At 33.2% G+C, this 22090-nt stretch overlaps 3 protein-coding genes across 3 annotated transcripts; 2 read left to right on the top strand and 1 right to left on the bottom strand.

Moving 5' to 3' along the window:
- The first annotated feature begins 216 nt into the window (after positions 1–216).
- Positions 217–3720, top strand: LOC134251192 (proline-rich transmembrane protein 1-like). Its single transcript, XM_062733574.1, has 4 exons — positions 217–251; positions 2034–2209; positions 3155–3280; positions 3540–3720. The coding sequence occupies exons 2-4, from the start codon at positions 2048–2050 to the stop codon at positions 3699–3701; spliced, it is 450 nt and encodes a 149-aa protein (XP_062589558.1). The 5' UTR covers positions 217–251; positions 2034–2047; the 3' UTR covers positions 3702–3720.
- Positions 3721–4891: 1171 nt separating this feature from the next.
- LOC134251190 (proline-rich transmembrane protein 1-like) lies at positions 4892–10224 on the top strand. The gene is made up of 5 exons (XM_062733572.1): positions 4892–4949; positions 7541–7743; positions 8225–8416; positions 8636–8764; positions 9875–10224. The coding sequence occupies exons 1-5, from the start codon at positions 4904–4906 to the stop codon at positions 10013–10015; spliced, it is 711 nt and encodes a 236-aa protein (XP_062589556.1). The 5' UTR covers positions 4892–4903; the 3' UTR covers positions 10016–10224.
- A 604-nt stretch (positions 10225–10828) lies between these two features.
- Positions 10829–22083, bottom strand: LOC134251189 (uncharacterized; the record flags this gene model as incomplete). The annotated part of the gene is made up of 23 exons (XM_062733570.1): positions 10829–11459; positions 11606–11668; positions 11849–12034; positions 12263–12610; positions 12699–12758; positions 12876–12904; positions 13437–13517; positions 13692–13753; positions 13802–13819; positions 14199–14502; positions 14805–15027; positions 15232–15432; positions 15584–15791; positions 15998–16106; positions 16320–16509; positions 16895–16992; positions 17407–17546; positions 19712–19862; positions 20012–20410; positions 20897–21067; positions 21147–21333; positions 21451–21665; positions 21891–22083. Coding segments are annotated over 23 exons (4053 nt in total), but the record flags the coding sequence as incomplete, so codon positions are not given.
- Between the last annotated feature and the right edge of the window lie 7 nt (positions 22084–22090).

The following is a 22090-nucleotide window of genomic DNA, read 5'->3' as shown; positions in this document are numbered from 1 at the left end:
CCATCCCATAAATTTGTTTTCACCACTCCTGTTTTCAGGGAATTTCCCCCAAAATACTCTTTGAACACGCAATGTTATGGTAAAATATTAAATCACATGTATATGTAATAACGATAGAAACTTTAAAACCCGTTGCAACGCTTCACTGATTTAAAGAGAATCGGGGTAAGGGATTTCGAAATAATTAGAATATAAAATCAAATAAGCAAAGTATTTTCTTCATATCTGTAAACAAGTCAACGCACCCAAAGGTAAATCACTATTAATATTTTCATATCCATAAATGGCGCTCAACAGTTCTACATTAAAAAAAATGAACTAATACCCCGGGTAACTTAAAACATTTTTTTAGAAACTTTATTGAAAGACAGTGTTGATTAAAATAGTTTAATTGTTTTATGTTACTAGCATTAAGTAATTATCTAATTAATGATTTAAATGTTTTTCTCGTTCTATAAGGAAACTTGCTTTAAAAAAAGAAAAAAAAAGAAATGCTATTCTCTGTATTTTCAACAAATGGAAAGCGTAAACGAATAATTAAATCAAAGTGCTAAAGATTTGTAATATTACGGTAATTTTATAGATATTTCGTAGTTTGAAAATAAAATCAGATGCAAAAATAAAAACACTAAAGCTGTTTATAATTTTCTTAAGTATTCAGAAGGACATTATTCCTCCAATCCATATATACGCAACTTCTTTACGTCTTTTATTGATGTTTTATAGTAATTCAGATCACAGATACTTGTTTCGGAAATAAATTTTTAACCTATAGTATAATAATAACACATGTTTTTATTATACTATAGGTTAAAATTTATTTCCAAAACAAGTGCCTGTGATTCAAATATGTAAACAAGAATTTTTTCAGACTTTTTAAAATCTCCTGTTCTATTTTTTTAAAAGATATGTTTCACAGAAGCCAGGACACTCACAAGGTTTAAGAACAAATCTGTCTCTATGTGAGAAAATCTCGTTTAGATCATAATTTTGTGTAAAAATAACCTGCATGCATGTATATCTAGAAAGACTGACATATTAAAAAACTAGGGATACACGAACAGTATTCTAATATCCATTAAACAATACAACTCTGGAGTAGAGCAAACACGGACCTCTTTAGCACCAGAGGTGGGATCAGATGCCATGGAGCAGTGAGCATCCCCTGCCGTCCGGTCACACCTGCCATGTGCCTCTAAACAAAATTTGGAGATTGCTCTATACGTTTTTACCAAGTATTCAAGGCTCTGTGACAATAAATTGATGACTTTCATACGGTTTTAAAATATATATCTGACAGTAAACTTGTTGTTTACATTTTTTAGTCACAATAAACCTACTATAAAATTTAAGAGAAAAACTCTTTATAATTCATTTTGTAATTTGTGTGTTGTGTTTGTATTATAACGAATGAACCAGTAATTTTTTTTTTCAAAAGACAGGTAATCAACGTGAAACGACAATTCATAAATTTGAAATTAAAAATGAATTTGTTACAAATTATTAATTTGTGAAGGTAAATATATTAATTATTTATGAAATTTTATTATTCATTAATAAATTGTTTGTACTTACAAATTAATAAATTGTAAATTTAAATTAATGATGTATAATAACTTTTTTTTTTATAAATATTTTTTTTTATTTCAAAAAGTGACATATCAAGTTACATAATAACATTTTTAGTCACATTCACACACATTCACACTCCCCCTCTGATTTTAAACAAGAATGAAATATTAAATAAACAGTATTTCATTCAAGAAATATATGTTTATAACTCAAAAATATTAATCCATGGTGACCATAGATTTTCAAATTCGTATGTATAATAACTTTATAACATATATGTATTTCAAAATAATAAATTTGAATTGATAATTCATAATAAAAGACATTAAAAACAACTGATCAAGAAATGCACGGCACCTCAACCCTTTGCACAATCTAATTTTGTGATGGTTAAAACTTTACTAACAAGGAAAAAATAGATTCCAAATATAATCAATTTCAAGATTTTCTTGTTTTTTTAGTCAAAGCAATAACCATGCAGAATCAAAGTTCTGATAATATACAGTATTACAAAACAGGAGGAGATAATCATGCTGGACCGCAAGGCACAAGGCCACAGTATAAGACTGGACACAGCATGCAGTATAAATCAGCATCAGGGCAGATCTACAGCATACCACCACCTCAAGGCGTAATGGTAATATTTCTTCAAGGCCAGAAATTCAATTACATGTATGCAGTTATCCATAAATTGCGAATTCATTTGGCCTCCATTTTTTTTTTTTATATTTTCAAAAACCATACGCACGTTTGGGGGTGATTTGGATGTTGAACTAAGTACTGTTAGCACTGAGCTCACTAAATGATGCATCCCGATCCTATATGATTATAATGGCAAAGTCCATGCTTTGCTCTTGGAGACCTGAAATAAGTATCAGATCAAAAAGTAAACTAAGAGGTACTTACTCAGTGGCATTAAGTAATAAAGAATCTGTGAAAGTATCATGAAATTTTATTCAGTGGTATGGGAGCAGCTGTAGATAAGAAATGGGTATCCTTAAATATTACATGTATAGAAAAATTGACAGTGTCCACGTCTTGCTATGGGAAACCCAAACTCGCACTCGAATTAGTATATTCCCGTCTTCCCATAAGAAACCCTGAAGCAACATTTTACTTGGAAAGACAGGCGTTGGCACGATAAAGAGCCCTTATTGCTCAATGTCCCTGGGTGTCGAGTAAAAGTCTAAATTTGAAGCCTTGATATGCTTACAATGTACAAATGTACCTTTCTATATGATATGAGTGAAAAATTCTCGAATAAGACGTTAAAAAACATACAATCAATCATTTAATTCATCTCCTATCTCTCTCTCACTCTCTTTGAGAAGTAAAATAAAACTAGAGTTACTCTGAGCACTGAGCTCACTAAATTACACCCCGTCTCCCATATGATAATAAATTAAATGTTAACGTCCATGCTATGCTCTGAGAGACTCAAAAGAAGTGTCAGATCAAAAAGTAAACTAAAATTCTAAGGGTCACAATTACATTTTGTCACAAAGAATCCGTCTTTTCCTAATTTGCTTTTTGAAAGATATAAATTTCTACTTAAAGCTCGAATTTATGTACTTACTTTAAGGTAACACAGCCCTCCGCCGTGGCCCCTGATACCTCAAATTACATCAATTGGATGTATCCAGCAATCTTTGTGACCCTCTTCTGTTTTTGGCCTACCGGGCTTGTGGCCGTTTTATATGCAACATGGGTAAGTTCATTAATGTTATTAGGAATTGCATTGTCGTACATGTCCAAAAATTAAATGGTGTAATTTGAATAATTTTTAAAATTCAAAGGAAACAACATTTATCGAAAAAAGTATACTCTTGTGTTATAGAGGTTTTAATAATCTTTCTAATAGCGATATCTTTGATACAGTGTATATTTTGTTCTTTTAAAAAAATATTCCTTTACGTTTTTACATATCTATGTTTAATATATATTAATATATTTTCCCTTATTTTCAGGCCAGAAAGGCTATGAAGGGAGGGGATTTTGCCGGTGCGGCGTCCTATTCCCGAAAAGTAAAAATATTTGTTATTATATCTCTCGCCATGGGTATCCTTGTTATCATCTCTATTATTCTTCTGTTTGTTTTAGCCAGATCTTCAAATTATAAGAGATATTAGTCATTGTTAATAATTATTTCACATCATCATCAAAAATTGTTTGTCTTGTACATTTATTCACTTCATTCATATAAGATAAATAACTTGTAAATATGATAAATGAAGTAAAATTATCTACAGTTTTTATCATGATTACCCATTGATTGTCCAGTAAATTGAGAGAAGGTTGTATATTTATGTATCTAATGTCACTGTATGTTATATACTTGTAAATACTTTCTTACGTTATGAAATAAAAGGGCGATGCTCTTATTCATTGAATTAAGACTTAAGTTTTCAATGTTTACATGTATATACAAAAAATAAATTGAACTGTTTTGGACGTCACTATTGATAATAAACCGATAACATATCTTCTGACTTCCTCGTATTTTTAGAAATGAAACTTGGTCTTTTTAAACTAGATATGAAATCTTTAAAAGGTTTCCTCTTGCTAGTGCTCGTACATCTTTTTTGATTAAATAAAAGATATATTGTGATATTCCAAAAGTGGTATGAATCGATCAGATGCTTAAAAAACCCTCCCAAGTTCGTTATAATACACTGGGAAGTTGATAATAAAAGATGATGGGGTTCTTCATTTAAAATATTCATGTAGTCTCCGAGGACTGTAATCATATCATTCGTTAGAGACGGGTTCGCTGTCAACATGAAACAATAAAATGCTACTTCTATTTCCTTACATTATACATTACAGGTATACATATAAAAACAGACTATTTTTCTCTACAGATCTACCGACTAATTTTACAAGAAAAAGATCAAACCATCCAGCTAAAAATATTTTCCACATCAGCCAAGAAATTCCTAAATTCGCCTTTTTTAATACACAAGATTTTCTAACAATAAAATGTTTTTTTTCAGAACCTCAGTTTGTTTCTATATCACGACATCTCTTTAGTCCTTAGAGGGAATACCACCTGTCACCAACGATTTTAATTAACTATCCCTGATGCAAATTCCTTTATATCTCTCCCTATTGTTTCTCAATTAATATCCTGATATGTACTTTCTGTGTATTTACCTGAAAAATCACTCCTTGAAAATAAAACGTAACAAAACAAAACATGGAGTAATGTAGGTCCCGTAAACATCAACAAACCGAGTCATTTACACAAAAAAACTTTATATGTATTGCATAACTTCATCAATTAAATGCATTCTGACGTAAGGAAATTTGAATATAAAATCAAGGAATTAAAATGCATTTTGCATTTGTAAACAACCCACTGCGCTGTGCAATACCAGGTAAATACTAGTAATTATTTCTGTTCAATGTATTGACACTGATATTTTACAACTGAATTGTTTCAAAGATAAAGATATCTTCTCTTTTATTTATAATCAGAATCCTTTCCAAAATGAATTAAAAGTGAATCAACTGAATAATCATAAAAGAGTCAATGTTAGTGAAAAAATGACCGTGTCAATAACCCGAAATACGTTTCCGATCAAAATGTAAAATAGAAGATGCACAATGGCACTATGTATCAAAAAATCTGTTAAAGTCTCAATAAAGCTTTTTCATTCAAAGGTATAAGAGGCAATTATTTAAAATACGTATTTTTTAAAATTTTTTTTTAAAATTTTATCCAGATCTAGCACTTGGAAAAAATACGAAATTAAAAAAATGACCAAATAATATATATTCAATCATTGTGTTCATTCTCTTTCTCATTTCAAGTAAATCAAATAAATGATGAATGATGATAAATGATGGGCTACGAAAGCCCAATGAGCTCATTTTCGTAGGTAAGAAAAATAAAATTTTCGCGTTATAACGCGAAACTTTCGCGAATAAAGACGAAACTCTCGCGATATAACGCGAAACTTTCGTGAAAAAACGCAAAACTTTCGCGTTATAACGCGAAACTTTTGCTGTTTTACCAGACATTTGCTTTAGTCTCAGCGTTCTTTTGATTTTGTCATCAATTCTATTCATTTCAATGATAATCAAAAGGCTATTTTGATCTTAGACTATTACAAGTTAAATTTTAAGCTTTCTTGCTGTTGAATCCATCTTAACTGTCACAATTTGTCTTTCTCAACGCTGTTCAAACAATTCAAAGTTTATGCGAGTTTTCTAAAAGTTAAACTTCAAGATTATTAAAGCAATATGAGCTGCATGTTTGACATCGGAAAAAAATGTTGCAAATTTGTAATAAACCATTTCAATGACTGAAAAATAGAACATTTATAAACTTCTGTTGGTCATATTTGCTATGAAAGAACTTTTTATACGCGTTGATTAAAGCAAAATTGAATTATATTCGTCCTGTACAATAATGATTTTTTTTTTATTAAATACTGTATATTCGGTTGTACAAAAAATTCTTCTGAAACATTTTAAAACTTTATTTTGGTTTTATTGATCATAAGGGTTTAGATTACATAAGATTAATCATAATATCACATTTTACCAGCAAAATAAAATTCTCAAAAATGCAGCTCATATGCTTTAATTTCGGGGAAAATCACCCCTTTCCTGTTTTTTATGCACTCTGTAGAGAATTTGAAAAAAATTTATTATATAGAGATCAAGATCTCAGAAAATTGACAAAATGTGGTAAATTTGTCAATTGTGTCCCACCGCATTTTTGAAAATTGGATAGCAGACTTTCATTTGTCTCCGCTGGATTCACTGTGGAAATTCGATATCCTATTTTGAGGTTGCACCACGTTGTCAATCCATTGCTTACGAAAACATTGACAATTCAAAGTGTACAAACTCAACTGTATATCTTCATAGTTTTTATTTATGGTTAGTCCACGAACTTCTCTATAACCTAAAATAAAAATATTGGAGACAATGAAATTATACATTGTTCATTTACTTTCAAGTTATGTTGCTACAGTGTATAACTTTTTTGCCCAAAATGATTGATTGCTTAATTTTCTAGTGGTACAGTTGTACTAAATGTTACTACAGCTAGAAAAAAAATGTCGAGTGGAGATTTTCCTTAAGAAATAATCAGTCTAAAGAATTTAACAATGGAAAAACATGTACAAGAAAGTAAAATTCATTTTATTTATTCAAAAGAAAGGTTTTAAAATAAAATAAAATATTCTGAAGACTAATCTATCCTAATCTCGCATAATATTTTTTTGCGAAATAACCAGATCTGTTTACCCATAACTCTTTCTCTCAGTATTCTGTATTAGATTTGTCCGTGAGATTTGGCATTTGTCAGTAAGATTTCACTTTCCATCAATTTTACATATATTAAAAGAGAAACACTGCTTTTCTGATTACAAAAACAAGGTCCTTGTCATTTAATAATACCACAGCGTTTTGGCAACCTGACATCACTTATGTGTTTGAAATCTTTCTCGTATTTAGCGATAAAAAGGGTGAAACTAAGACAGATCATAACGAAAACTAACTTTTAATTCCAAAATAATGTATTTCCGAATTCCGTATTTTCATAATAGCAAAACGTGAGACATATTTTAGACTAAAAATCCGTACAAAATACGACGAAATCGTAAGAGTAAATAGGTCTGAATAACGCGGAAAAACGCGTTTATTCGCATTATATCGCGAAGGTAACGCGTTATAACGCAAAAGTTTCGCGTTATATCGCGAAAGTTACGCGTTTATTCGCGAAAGTTTCACTTTATAACGCGAAAGTTACGCGTTATATCGCGAAAGTTTCGCGTCATAACGCGAGTTACGCGTTTATTCGCGAAAGTTTCGCGTTATAACGCGAAAGTTACGCATTAATTCGCAAAAGTTTCGCTTTATACGTAACGCAAAAAAAAAATTTCTTACCTACGAAAATGAGCTCATTGGGCTTTCGTTAAAACCTGATTTTAATTAAAATACTTTATTTTTTTAGATTTCATGAATAAACATATAGAAATGAAGAACGATGGATGTGTCAACACTGGGTATGATGAGCAGTTAAATAAACAAATAGAAACCAATCACGATGCCAACCATGCGAACGTGTCGGAGACACCTGAGTACGGCATCCAGTATAATTCTACTCAGGGACAAATCTACAGTATACCACCACCACCACCACCACCAGGCGTAATGGTATAAAAAAACTCTTAGTCCAAATGGTCAAAAGCTTCTAATTAGACGGTGTTTTTTAAAAATAGTTCACCATTTCTTATATCATTATATATTTTAGCCAGTCCTTTTTCGAGGTTGATTAGTCCGAAACATCGAACGTTTCCCAGGCTTTTTTTAAAAAAACGATTTATATATTTTAAATGCCAGGAAAATCTAGATTAAAGGGTTTTTCCTATGCAAAGCACCATGTTACAAAAATGAGAACAAACAAATAAATTAGAAAAATAAGTTATTTTTTTTCTTTTTGGTCAAATATAAAATATACTAGCATTCTATTTGTTCGATATCTTAACGTGCATGAGACGACTACCACCTACTCCATTTCTTGTATCCTAAAATCTATATTTTGAAATGGCTAAATTTTCATTATCAAATTGATTTCCATAAAATAATAAAATGTCGTCAGAAAACTGATTTAATTTCCATCTGATTTCTTATGCAGATTTTAGACAAAGATATAAACATGTTGAACAATGGTAATGGTAATACAGGGTATGATATGCAGTTTGATAAACCAGGAGGGCCCATTCACTATACCCTGCAACCGAACGTGTCTGAGCTAAATGGGTACAACATGCAATATAATTATACCCATGGTCAAATCTACAGTATACCCCCACCACAAGGCGTAATGGTGAGGACTCTTAATTATTCTAAAGATTCAATGAAACTTCTTCAGGCAATGTATAAACTATGAAGTATCACAGCGTCCGAAAATCTTTCGTCTGTTAGTATTCTCAAAATCATTCCATTTTTAGCATACCCATTTTATGGGTTGATTTTATCTAATAATTAAATGAACGGTTTACTTAAAAGATAATAAGCAGTTCTAAGATTACAAGTTTACTTTAAGGTTACACAGCCGACTGACGTGGTTCCTGCGACTAAGACTCACCACACTTATTGGTTGGTTCCATCAGTCCTTGTGTGTTTGTTCTGTTTTTGGCCTACCGGACTTTTCGCCATTATGTATTCATCAAGGGTAAGTTCATACAGTTTCCTTCAATGTGATGATTGTGTTTGATTTAGAGCTTCCATGCTTAATAACGATTAACATTTACCGAATAAATCGGGAAAATGTGTAAAAAATCGGAAATTAAAACAAGAGGCCCATGGGCCACATCGCTCACCTGAGCACTGGAGCTAGGTAAAAGTATACATTGGTTTATTATTGAAAAAGTAAAATCCAAAGTAGTCCCATGAACAATCATGGATTTTCTATCTTAGAGAAGAAGATTTTTAAAGAATTTTCCTATATATTTCTATGTAAAACTTTGGTCGGCCATTTTGGCCCCGCCCTACCCCCGGGGGTCATGATTTGAACAAACTTGAATCTACACTACCTGAGGATGCTTCCATATAAATATGATGAATTATGGCTAGGTCATTCTTGAGAAGAAGATTTTTAAAGAATTTTCCTATATATTTCTATGTAAAACTTTGGTCGGCCATTTTGGCCCCGCCCTACCCCCGGGGGTCATGATTTGAACAAACTTGAATCTACACTACCTGAGGTGGCTTCCATATGAATATGATGAATTATGGCTAGGTCATTCTTGAGAAGAAGATTTTTAAAGAATTTTCCTATATATTTCTATGTAAAACTTTGGTCGGCCATTTTGGCCCTGCCCTACCCCCGGGGGTCATGATTTGAACAAACTTGAATCTACATTACCTGAGGATGTTTCCCCATAAGTTTCATCTTTCCTGGCACAGTGGTTCTTGAGAAGAAGATTTTTAAAATATGCCATAAAATTTTCATTAATTCCCAATTATCTCCCCTTGAATGAGGGCGTGGCCCTTCATTTGAACAAACTTGAATCCCCTTTACCCAAGGATACTTTGTGGCAAGTTTGGTTGAAATTGGCCCAGCGGTTCTTGAGAAGAAGTCGAAAATGTGAAAAGTTTACAGACAGACAGACGGACAGACAGCTGGAAAGACAGACGGACAGCTAGACAGACGGACGCCGGACAAAATGTGATCAGAAAAGCTCACTTGAGCTTTCAGCTCAGGTGAGCTAAAAAGGATAATTGCAGTATGTTTTCTTAAATATATACTTTTTCTTTTAATATACATCTCTAATATTTTCAGGCCAAACGATCAGAAAGAAAAGGAGATTTCGCAGGTGCCTCTTCCAATGCCCAAAAAGCAAAGACATTTGTGATCGTTTCAATCGTCTTAGGTGTCCTTGTACTCATTGTCTACGGGATTCGGTACTCTTATTCTTCCTAAGCATAATGAAAGTTATCCCTTACCATTTTTGAGACTTGTAAACTGGGGTTCCGTGTCATGGTAGGCGTTGGCGCAATAAAGAACCCAAAGAGCTCAATTGCCCTTCAACGGAATGCGGTGATCACTCTATATGCGTGAAAAATTCTCGAATGGGACAAAAGCAACATTCAACTGCATGATTAATTAAATAAAATATTCTCTTAAGTTCTGTATTTCGAAAGCATGTCTTTATAATGTATGCTTCAGGTCTAATGCATACATAAATACTATGAAAATCGATTATATAACAAATGATCACAATATGAAGTACAGTAATATGATGTCTATTTCTTTCAAGTTATCAATCGGTATCATCTTCAGTGATTTGTATTAATAACCTATATGTACATGTTATATCTCAATTGTGTTTTAGTATTATTTCAAATTATCATTTTATATTACACTTTATTGCGATTGCCCTTTGTATTGAGAAACGATAATACATAATTGTATTACATTGTTGTACTATTTTTGCATTCTGTACCTCCAAATCTCAAAATATGTCATTATATTTTTAATTTATTATCTGTGTTTGTACGTGAGGGAGGGAGGGTGTGTGTTTGTGTAGAGGGTGAGGGTGTGAAAGGGTATGTGTGTGTGTGTGTGTATGATGAAGAGAGAGAGAGAGAGAGAGAGAGAGAGAGTCTTTAACCTTGAAATCCAAACAAAGGGCCATAGCAGTTCAAAGCTTGTAATGGCTAAATTACATTGTTATACATATTTAAAATAAAACATTAAAATAATTTTTTTATTTTAAGTTTCACACAAAGAAATAAAGATGCATAGTCAGTGTTGAAAAGAAAATAAAAGTGGGTAATATCTTTCAAAAGCTATACATTTTCAAACAACTATAATAACATTGTACAATATGATGAATTAGAGATGCAAAATATTAAGAAAGCAAAACTAATAATTGACTATTACAAAGAAGAGAATTACTCAAATCAAAGATAAGAGTTCAGGTCTGTCAAGGTTACTTAAGTTCTTTTCACACAGACTGTTCATCACTGGTGTCCTCTACAAAGACACATAATTGTGCAGGTTCAGAATTGACCTGGTCTGGATCAACAGGTCCCTGTGTCTTGTTTTCTGTCTTACTCTCTGCCTCCGCTGCTATGGGGGAATGTAATCTACCATCCATTGTTGTCTTCCTCTTTTCCTTACCTTTTGGTGAGATGGGTAGATTTTCACCGATGTGCTTCCTACCAGAAGGACCAGCTGACAAAACCCTGGATGGAGATCGTCCAGTTTGTCTCCCCCTTAATCTTGGTGTCAATCCTCTATTTTGTGAGGATTGGTTTTGGTCATATACAGCTGGAACGAGCGGCTTGAAAGTTGTTTTTGTATGACGCTGATAAAATTTCTTCATATTCTGCATTTCAATTTCAGAATGATAGTTGAAATTCTGAAAATAAATGCAGTTGTGTACTCTGATGTGCATGCAAGTGAAATTAATATAAGGCATGTATTGTCTTTTCACATTTATGTCAGATTCAAGTATAAGAAAAATTAAGATTTAATATAGCTGTGATTTTTACAACATTTACTCACTGGGGGAGGGTGTACAAAAGACTTATCATCTATTTCCACAGCATGTGTTGGGTAGTTGACATTCTAAAAAAAATTATCTTGATTATGTTAATTGTTAAGCAGTGTGGGCAAAGGAAGACAAATTAAAGCTTAATAAAGCTAAAAAAAAAAGTCATACCAACAATATTCTTGTAAGACATACAAAACTAATGTCTTCCACCTCCAGATTTCAAAAGACTTGTGATTTATACACTTTTTACTTACTGGTGGGGGATGTACAAAAGACTCGTCATCTTCAATAAATGAAGTTTCTATGTCATCATCATCATTATCAAATATTGTTTCATCATCAGAGGGAGCATCAGCATGATCTTCAGATTCTTTGTTGGCAAAAAGTTGACATGCGCCTTTATTCTGAGCAAATGCCCAAAACACACCCTCTTCTGGGACCTTCATAAAATTATATATTTTTTAAATAAATGACCTTTTAAGTTCTTGGTTTTTTTTATATATCAAATAAATTTTATCCTAGTAAAATTCTTATTTATGGCAAGTTTAGATGAAATTAGCTGTTTTGAAAATGTGTTTTACGAACATCACTTAAAATGGATAGATCCAAAGTCAAGGTTTGCCAAAATAACATTATTTAAGGCCCCTCATGTTTCCATTTTTACTTACTGGTGGGGGATGCACAAAAGATAAATCATCTTCCATTACAGAAATATCAGTGTCCTCATCCCCTTCATCATATCTTCCATTCTCCACCTGTTCCGCAGAATCCTCATCTTCAGGAAAACCCTGACTCCCATCCTCATCTTCAGAATATGCCTGATTATCATATTCATCTCGGGGAATATCTTGACTGTCATCTTCTTCTTCTTCAGAAAAGGAGTCATCCTCTTCATCAAATGCCTGATTCACAAATTCACACTTGGACAAATCCTGATTACTATATTCATGTCCAGGTTTAGGTTGACAGATGTCCTCACTAAGAGAAACTGCTCGGAAAACATTTTTCTGTTGGTCCTGTAAAGTAAAATTTAGTTAATAATGCATGTCATAAATGCACTTTATACAATAGAAAATTATATGCTTTACAGCAGCACTAACTTACAGGGAAAGGAGGTTGTACATTGAAGTGATTAATATTCTCTCCTGCTTGAAGTGGATGTTCCTGAAAGATGACTTACAAATACAATGTTGATATACATAAGCATATTTTTTTCTCCACAGAAGTTACTTGATTATACCAATTTTTACATTTAAAAATTTCTGTTAAAGCCACACTTACTAATTCCTCTTCTGATTCTGTAAATTCATCTGCAAATAAAATTTTTTTAGTGGTTATACAAGATCAAAAAAGTATTTACTGACAGAATAGTTGCCTAATACTTTTTTTCTTGAAAGCAACAGAAAATGTCTTCATGACATGAATGCCTGGCTCACTAATTAATTTGTTTTTACAATATTATAAGAAAAGAACATTGTTGTCTGAAATTAAAATGGCAACAAATGTTCTTATGCAGAAATGCTTTCACAGAGATCATATCAGATACAGTTGTATTGTATGAGGTTTACAAGATTCAAAGGATGATCGACATTTGAACAAATTAAGCAAAAAGAAAAGAAAGGTCAAGTACAGATGGAAGGTAGGAAGATTATGACTCTTCAATGGTTGGTGTTGGGGTTTTCGAATTCCACATATTTTTCTGAAGACAAGTCCTCTTGACATTTATTTGGAGTTTGACTGACATTTTATGTAAACCTGAACCATTGCCACAAGCTGCTATATGGGGCATCATGATCAGTGTTTTACAAAGTTTAACATTTCTTGTTATTTTGTGAAACTTACCTTGATTTTGATCTAGTATACTTGGAACAGATGTTTCAGAAGAACTTCTTCTACAAAATAAAATACATGTAATGAACAATACTTATAACTAATTGTATAAAATGCTGAAAACACATTATCTAAAAGCAGAAAACAAACATAGAAAGTTAACTTGACATAATACATGTATATGTAATCAGAACAAAAATTTCATACCAGCAATGAAGTTTGTCTAATAAAATCAAAATGTTTTGATTGATAATATTTCCCATTTACAAATACAAATGTACCATGGAAATGTCATTTTTCTTGCAATCATAAATTGACTGTCAATGAAACTGAACATTTTATAGAAACAATTAATTGTATGTAGCTATTCTACTTACTTTAAAACATACTTCTTCCTGAAAAATATAAGGGGGAAAATAAAACTTCTTGTTTAATTTACATTGATACAAATTCTTTTATGAATATCATTCAGTGTAGCAGTATAATTATAAATTTATTTTGTAATCTTAGATTGAGGGTAAATAGAAGAAGTTGAAATGATAAAGGAGACTTTTATCAACTGTTCCGGATCCCGCCTTTTAGTCATTCAAAACATACAAAAATTCTGCTGGCTAGGTTAAAGAAATATTGATGAAGTTTTTTTTTTTCATTTTTCCATCTTGATTTTGTAATTCTTTAGTATGTCTATCAAAGTAGGATAAAACTTCACTGAAAAGGATACTTAATTTACAACTTCCCTAGATATTGAAGGATATATTCTTTAATTATACTCACATTCTCTGTGTCCTGTATCTGTAAACAGCTACACCAATCAATACTAGGATAAAGATCACAATGAACACACTGACCACTATCATCCATGTAACTATTTCACAGTTAGGATTGTCTGAGGGACAGGCACAGTGGTAGCTGTTCTGGTTGTTGTAACAGACAAAGGGAGGTTCACAGGGGTCACTGAGGCACTCATTGATGTCCTCCGTACAGTATGTACCCTGGTATCCTCCGGTACACTGACATCTGTAGTAGGCATCAAAGCTGTGAGTCCTGTGGGTATCTTTACAGGGGTAGATTCCTGCGGCTGTAAGTCAAAATGAAAGCTAGTTAATACATGTATTATATCTCTTATACCCCTCACCAAAGAAAAAACAAAATATGTGCCCCCCCCCAAAAAAACACATTTTTTAGCAATTGCTAAGAATTTCACCAATATAGGTCATGGTTTATGCCAAATGTTTTATAATTTTAAGTAAGCAGAGTGCATGGACTATAAAAATTGTTCCTCAAAGGAACCAATTATTTCTTCTCTGCATTGGATATAAAATACGATAATTTGAGGAAAAAATGCACAACAATATCCACACTTCTATCATTATGACAAACCTTGACAAGTTCCACTGTTGTGACAAGGCATCTCCATTATACCAAATTTAATGTTCACAGGAGGAGAGGTTCCATTAGAGCTGTCCTCAAAATAGAAACTAAAAGTGTAATTGCCAAACTGATTCCTGGGCTGTGTAAACTGGACGATGTATGTCAACCATGTCAAATCAGAAGCTGCGTGTGGGAGTTTCCTGGAGAAGTCTGCACATGGCATCATGGTTGGCTAAAGAAAAAAGAACACATGTATATTCAATTTAAAAGAAAAAAAATGACCTTGACTTTTCCACCCTCTGGCCTTAGTTAGTCATCTCTATTATACTGCAAAATCTCAAAGAAAACAAGAGATACTAAATATGCATAATTCTTGACTTATGGAGCTGATCTTTAACTGGATGGGTATTTCATATTATAAAACAATGATACATACTGTAAATATATCTGTTCTATTACAGTCTGCACTGAAATGAGGCACTTGTTTATTTTCCCCAGTCACAGAAATGCTCAAATTGAAGGGATTAAATATTATCAATTTCAATGTATCACTTTTCTCAACATCATATGCTCCAACTCTGGCCTTCCAGAGTCCTGTTTCATTGGTAGTAAAGTCATTGATTGCTTCTAGTAACACCTATAAAGAAAAGTAAAAATATAAGGATTTAAAGATGTAACCAATATTTATCATTGAAGTTCCATTTCATCCATGAACATATACATATAGTACAATTTGCTTCCAGATATAAACAAACTTATTAGTTTGTCCTGCAGATACATGTACGTACTATAACATCTTCTGTTGGATCTTTGCTCAGCAGTGATGAACCATTCAGAGTCAAAAACACAGTTGGAAAATCATTGACTGGCTGGATGTGGATGTTTATGGCCACTTTTGTGCTGGCTACTGGAATGTCTGGGTTGGTCTGATTTTCAATAAGCAGTATGTCTATTCTTTCATCACCAGAGCAGTCCACACATGGAGTATAAACCAGACTAAAGAAAAATAATGATTTTCATGTATTTATTTAAAAAAGCATATTGGCCTTTTTAAATTATCAAGTAAATATTTGTTTTCATTCATTTGAATACAGAATATAGATTTTTGTTGTATATTTTCTAGAGGGAAGACTTAAGAAAAGACATATAAGATGTAGAAAAATTCAAGTTTATTTGGTGGCAATCAAGAAAAAAACACTTACTATCCATTATCTGACAGAAAGACATCACCAGTCAAAGTTTGATTTAAAAGGGAAAAGATGATGTGATCTCCTTCTTCATCTGCAGCTGAGAGCTTGTAATGCAGAGTCCCTGTAAATTAAATTCATGATGTCTGTTTTAATATTCCATATACAAACGTCTTCATCATAATCACTTTTGATGAGTTTTCAATTCATCTTAATAGGGTTACATTTCATACATGTACAACATTTCTAAAATTTATTGCACATATTGTTTTCCCCTGAAAACTCTTTAATTATTAAATAACTTTCCTGTGCACAAAAGTTATTGGAATACGCTTACCTGAGTCTTCCTTTATGAGAACCTCAGTTTGACTGTCTAATTTAGGTGCTGAGTTCTGAATAGATGCCTTGGTTATAGATAGAATGAACATGGTCTCCTTGCCAAAGTAATTAATTGTCTCTGTTGTAGATCTTCTCTTCCTCGACTCCTTGGATTTATCATTGTCATTTTTCGCCCAGGTATTACACACCTAGAACATGCACATAACAAATTACAAAACATTCTCAAATTTATACCAAAATTAATGCAATTATACATTCCTTTGGAATCAGATAAATTCTAGTTGTGATGCTCTGAGCACATCTTGGTATTTTTATGTTAATTTCTTGGTCTTGAATCAAATTTCAAGTAGAAATTATGCCAAGAAGCATTATTTCAACTTTTTATAAGCAAGCAAATAGCCTGTTTGAAACAAACTATTTTAAAATAAAGATCTTCTTGCTAGATATGAAAAATCTGCAATGATAGATATGAAATGAAATGTCGTTCATCATCAATATAGTTTCTTGATTTCATTAAATTTGATCTTTAATGGAAAGTCAAATGATCTTCATTGATTAGGAGTTTCATAATACCTTGACAGCCATGGTTTGTTTGATAGCATCATAAACTTCTTGTTCTTCAGGAGGAAGGTGTTTACAAGTCCTGCTGGAAATCTCCCAATATTGCATAACTGCAATGTAATGAAACAGATACAGGTATTGGAGCATTGACAAAGATCTTGCATTTTTTGTTAATCAAAGCAATCTCTGAAACAATCGGTCTTCAGATCTTTTTTTCAGTATGTTGATATATTGCAGGAGTAGGGCAAGACTACCTAGTAAATGAACGGCACAAATGCTGTAAACCGAAATATATTATTGCATCATATGAAAGCTAATAGCTCATTATTGATAAACCTTTATCAGCAATTGTAGACTATGAATAGTTAGTTGCATTTCTTAATATCACAACAAGAAAAATTAACTGATGTACAACACTCTACAATTACCCTTATTAAACTAAAGCAATGCTAATATGTTTATATTCAATACTTTAGTTCAACTTAGTATATTTAAAGGTACTATGTTATTCCAAACACACTAACCTGGGTTCCAGTGCAGTAGCATTGTTCTGTTTCCTGTGGTTACGTGACCCACACTGTCGGGGTATGTGATGACCATGGGACCTGGCATAGGAACATTACCCAGAGGAGCCACAGAGAAAGCAAAGCTCTGTCCATAGAACCTAAAATCAAATGGTCAGATTTATGTTTTCATACAATTTTCCAATGTTGATTTTATTACCTGGTATATAAAGACCCACTTAGTCTATTTGTTGTTGTTGTTTTACTGAAAAACAAAACATCAGATTATATTGGATGAAATTTATGTTGCTTTGACATACTGACATCAAAGTAATAAAGTTTTATTTTAATTAATAAGTAAACAAGGATGCAATTTATTTCCGAGGAATTCCAAAAGTAAAGCATGTACAGATCCTACAACACTTTATTCTTTAATTGTCATTAAGCAAAGTAAACCTTGTGCAGTATAAATTATATAAATTCATTTATGCTGGTTTGCAAAACCTCTTAATTTCAGAAACCTTCCATAGCTTAGCCTAGCTATTTTAAAGACAAATTGGTTCATATACATTCTAATCTACAAACATAGGATTACAGAGCTCACCTCAACGAATGTTGTCTTTAAGTAAGGCAAAGTCACACAATTAACCAACAAAAAGTATACATTCCAAAAATGAAAATATTTTTAAAAGCAATTTTGATCTGATACTTTGAAATAGACCTACATAAAAAATTTAAACTACTTCTTCTTCATGAAAATGTAATGAAAATCCAGCATCTGAAGCAAATTTGAGAGTTTTCATCTCTTGATGCAGCATTTGTGCAAGTTTGGTTTATACAATGTTATATAAGCCTTATAGTTTTTGGTAATAGACCTGCAACCATAACTTTTACCTTGTCTATTATCTGAAAAATGTATGTCCAATTCAGCATCCGAAGCAAGTCCATTAGTGTGCATCCTTAGATGTATCATCCATGCAAGTTTGCTCATTATAGGGCTCATAGTTTATTGGAAATGAAACATGCATCAAAACTAACATTTTTCACTCATCCACAAAAAGTAGGTCAGATTCAGCATCCGAAGCAAGCCTGGAAGTATGCATCATTAGATGTATCATCTATGCAAGATTGGTCATTAAAGAACTCATAGTTCCTTGGAAATGAAACCTGCATCAAAAACTTTTAACTAATCACTCAACCGGAAAATGTAGGTCAGATTCAGCATCCGAAGCAAGCCTGGTAGTGTGCATCCTTAGATGTATCATCCATGCAAGTTTGGTCAACATAGGGCTTAAAGTTACTTGCAAATGAAACCTGCACCAACAACATTAACCTGTTCGCTCAACTGGAAAATGTAGGTCAGATTCAGCATCCGAAGCAAGCCCGGTAGTATGCATCCTTAGATGTATCATCCATGCAAGTTTGGTCAACATAGGGCTTATAGTTACTTGGAAATGAAACCTGCACCAAAAACTTTAACCTGTTCACTCAACTGGAAAATGTAGGTCAGATTCAGCATCCGAAGCAAGCCCGGTAGTATGCATCCTTAGATGTATCATCCATGCAAGTTTGGTCAACATAGAGCTTGTAGTTACTTGGAAATGAAACCTGCACCAAAATTTTAACCTGTTCACTCAACCAGAAAATGTAGGTCAAATTCAGCATCCGAAGCAAGCCCGGTAGTATGCATCCTTAGATGTATCATCCATGCAAGTTTGGTCAACATAGGGCTTATAGTTACTTGGAAATGAAACCTGCACCAAAAACTTTAACCTGTTCACTCAACTGGAAAATGTAGGTCAGATTCAGCACCCGAAGCAAGCCCGGTAGTATGCATCCTTAGATGTATCATCCATGCAAGTTTGGTCAACATAGGGCTTATAGTTATTTGGAAATGAAACCTACACCAAAAACTTTAACCTGTTCACTCAACCGGAAAATGTAGGTCAGTTTCAGCATCCGAAGCAACCACGGTAGTATGCATCCTTAGATGTATCATCCATGCAAGTTTGGTCAACATAGGGCTTATAGTTACTTGGAAATGAAACCCACACCAAAAACTGCACCAAAAATGTTAACCTGCTCCAAAAACATTAACCTGGTAATTCCTTTGCTGAAATTGCAGCATCCTGAAACTTTGTCTGGTACAATAAAACACACTAAAACCATCTTCCATGCATGTCTAATCAGTATAGGACACAGAAGTAATTAAAAAGAAAACTGCTCCAAAAAACTTAACCTTAACCTGGGACGCCGACGCCGACACCGACGCCGAGGGTATCACATAAGCTCCCCCCAACTTCGTTGAGGTGAGCTAAAAATATACCTTTTGTAAAGCAGTCTGTCCACCATATCCATAGATGTGGCTGGATTCTGTATGTATGACACAAAATCTATAGAGGCATCAGAGCGGTAATCTTTTGTGAGATCAGGAGCACTAAGTTTAGTTACAATTATTGCCTGTCCATCTGGTAGTCCTATAAAATGAAAAAAAGAGATAATTATATTCCTGCCAGATATCTATTTTTTGCAAAGGGAGGGAGGTATAAAAAGTACAAATGGTAAAAGGGGCATTGTGTGTTAATGATCTTTCTTGTGGTCAACAATTTTGCTGTAAAGGACTCACCACTTGGTGTTCTTATATCCACTTCTGCTAAAGCTCGTTTCCTGCGGGTGATTGACAGTTTCTCCTCTATGGCACTACCATTGGTAGATGTAGCTACCACAGAATTACTGTTGGTAATGACCACTACACCCAGACTCTTGTTATTACACAGCATTGCCTCATTACAGAGTCTCAATGTCACAAACATTTGCTGACCCACTGGCATTGTAAAACTATTGGAGGAGGAGTTGGTTATGTTGGTGAAATCTTGGTATCTTTTTAATTCAGACAGTTTTCTGACTTCATTTCCATCAATCCACAGAGATCCATTCTTGATTTCTGCAGACCCAGACATGTTGTAGCCCACCCAGGTACATGGAAAGATATCATCAGTTTCTACCTCAGATCCAACACATAGATCTGCAAAAGATTTCACATTTTCTTTGCTATCAAGACATGAAAAATCATTAAAGTTAATTGAAAAGCAAAGACATCAAGAGCCCAGCAGTGTATAAATAACGATTTTAATTTTTACCCGATATTTGTAGGAGTGTTACCAGTCTCTTTTTCCCTAATAATTTAGTACATGCAGAGCTGTTTACTTGACAAGTGCTTGCAATATGATGATTGACTCGTAAACATCTTCATATAATATTATGCTAATCATTACACCTTATTGCCTCAATTTTAAGAAATGTTGTTTTTCTATCATTTCAGTTGAATATGAACAATGGTACAATGTATTGAAGATTATTTGAAAGTCTTACTCAATTCTATTCGATGGTATAGGAGGATTTGCAGACAAGTTTGGTAACCCCCCTCTCCCCAGTTTTAAGGAGGTATATAGACAGTACTACCATATGCTCAATTATATGCCCCCATTTTAAGTGGTTTCAATCAATTTACCATATCTGTTGACAGAAGGATCTTCAGACTTAGTAAAAGTGAATCCAATAGAGGTGGGGTCCTGTTGCTGGAGGGAATCTTTAGGGTTGACTTCCTCGGTGAAGTGAGAGGTTCCAGGTATAGTGGTGTTTATCATATCAACTTCTGGTGGGATCAGCTTCACTATGACACCTGGAGGAAACTTAAAATAAAGTCTCTGCATAGGGGTGTTGAAATACCAGCTCCATAATAGAATCTGATTCATACTCACCTCCAGTATCTATGAAGGTTGCATTCAGTCCTGCTCCATTGGTACAAGTAAAGCTTGCATAGTATGTCTGGTTATCTTTCAAGACTCCACCCAATTTACTATTGACTCCTGTTATATTTTGTCCTGTGGATGTAAAGTTCTGAATGTCTGTTTCACCTGGTGTGGTTCCAATGGCCCAGAAGTTTTCCTTTAAAAAAAATTTAAACATTGTTTTAGATGTATAATTTTTCAATGATATTTTCCTAAAAACACCCACCCCCTCTTTTGAAACTAAAAAGATCAGCTAGGCCTTAATTTTGCATACCACAATTCCACTTTCTTTATCTTCACATTTCCAGATACATTTGATTGTGTCATTGGATTGTTGGAACTTGACAGGTGTATTCTCTCCTTGTCCTACATCGTAATAGAAGAATCCATTTGTCATGACATCTGGATCAAACACAGGAGGAGTGTCATCCACATAGAAACCATTAGAGGAGGCTACAGCAATGTGCCCTGATCCTGTTATACTCCTCACTGGAAATAAATAACATTTGTTTACTCAAAATATTTATATTCTAAGAATAAAACAAGAGGTCCACAGGCCATATCGGTCACTTGCCTATAAGTTAGAAAAACATTTCTGGGAGTAAAGCAAAAGTTCCTCATTTCTCTGAATATTTTAATCAAACAGGTTACAGATTGGATGGTCTTCTCAACTTAATTCAATTTACAAACTACAGATTAATTAAGCTCATATACCTGTAAGATAGTAAGAAATAATTTGTTGACTCTCATGGCCTGTTTCATTCACAGTTAATGTCTTTGATGGCAGGGTGATATTGGAGAGAGTAAATGTTTTCTGAACACTCTGGGCAGTGTTGCAGCCAATTTCACATCCAAATCTAGAACATTCTCCTATACATGGAATGCAAGGTTGATCAATCTGGAAGAAAAAAAAA

This window comes from Saccostrea cucullata, unplaced genomic scaffold, assembly GCF_032062105.1.
Source record: "Saccostrea cucullata isolate Sc308-1 unplaced genomic scaffold, CSIRO_AGI_Scuc_v1 ctg1811, whole genome shotgun sequence".
NCBI classification, from domain to species: Eukaryota; Metazoa; Mollusca; class Bivalvia; order Ostreida; family Ostreidae; genus Saccostrea; species Saccostrea cuccullata.
This window is presented reverse-complemented; position numbering and strand designations above follow the sequence as displayed.

Bases quoted from the DNA above. Each gene is read 5' to 3' on its own strand.
- LOC134251192 (XM_062733574.1), top strand. From the start codon at position 2,048: ATGCAGAATCAAAGTTCTGATAATATACAGTATTACAAAACAGGAGGA. The intron at 2,210-3,154 runs GTAATATTTCTT...ACTTACTTTAAG, and splicing joins CACCACCTCAAGGCGTAATG to GTAACACAGCCCTCCGCCGT. The intron at 3,281-3,539 runs GTAAGTTCATTA...CCTTATTTTCAG, and splicing joins CCGTTTTATATGCAACATGG to GCCAGAAAGGCTATGAAGGG.
- LOC134251190 (XM_062733572.1), top strand. From the start codon at position 4,904: ATGCATTTTGCATTTGTAAACAACCCACTGCGCTGTGCAATACCAG. The intron at 7,744-8,224 runs GTATAAAAAAAC...TTTCTTATGCAG, and splicing joins CACCACCACCAGGCGTAATG to ATTTTAGACAAAGATATAAA. The intron at 8,765-9,874 runs GTAAGTTCATAC...TAATATTTTCAG, and splicing joins CCATTATGTATTCATCAAGG to GCCAAACGATCAGAAAGAAA.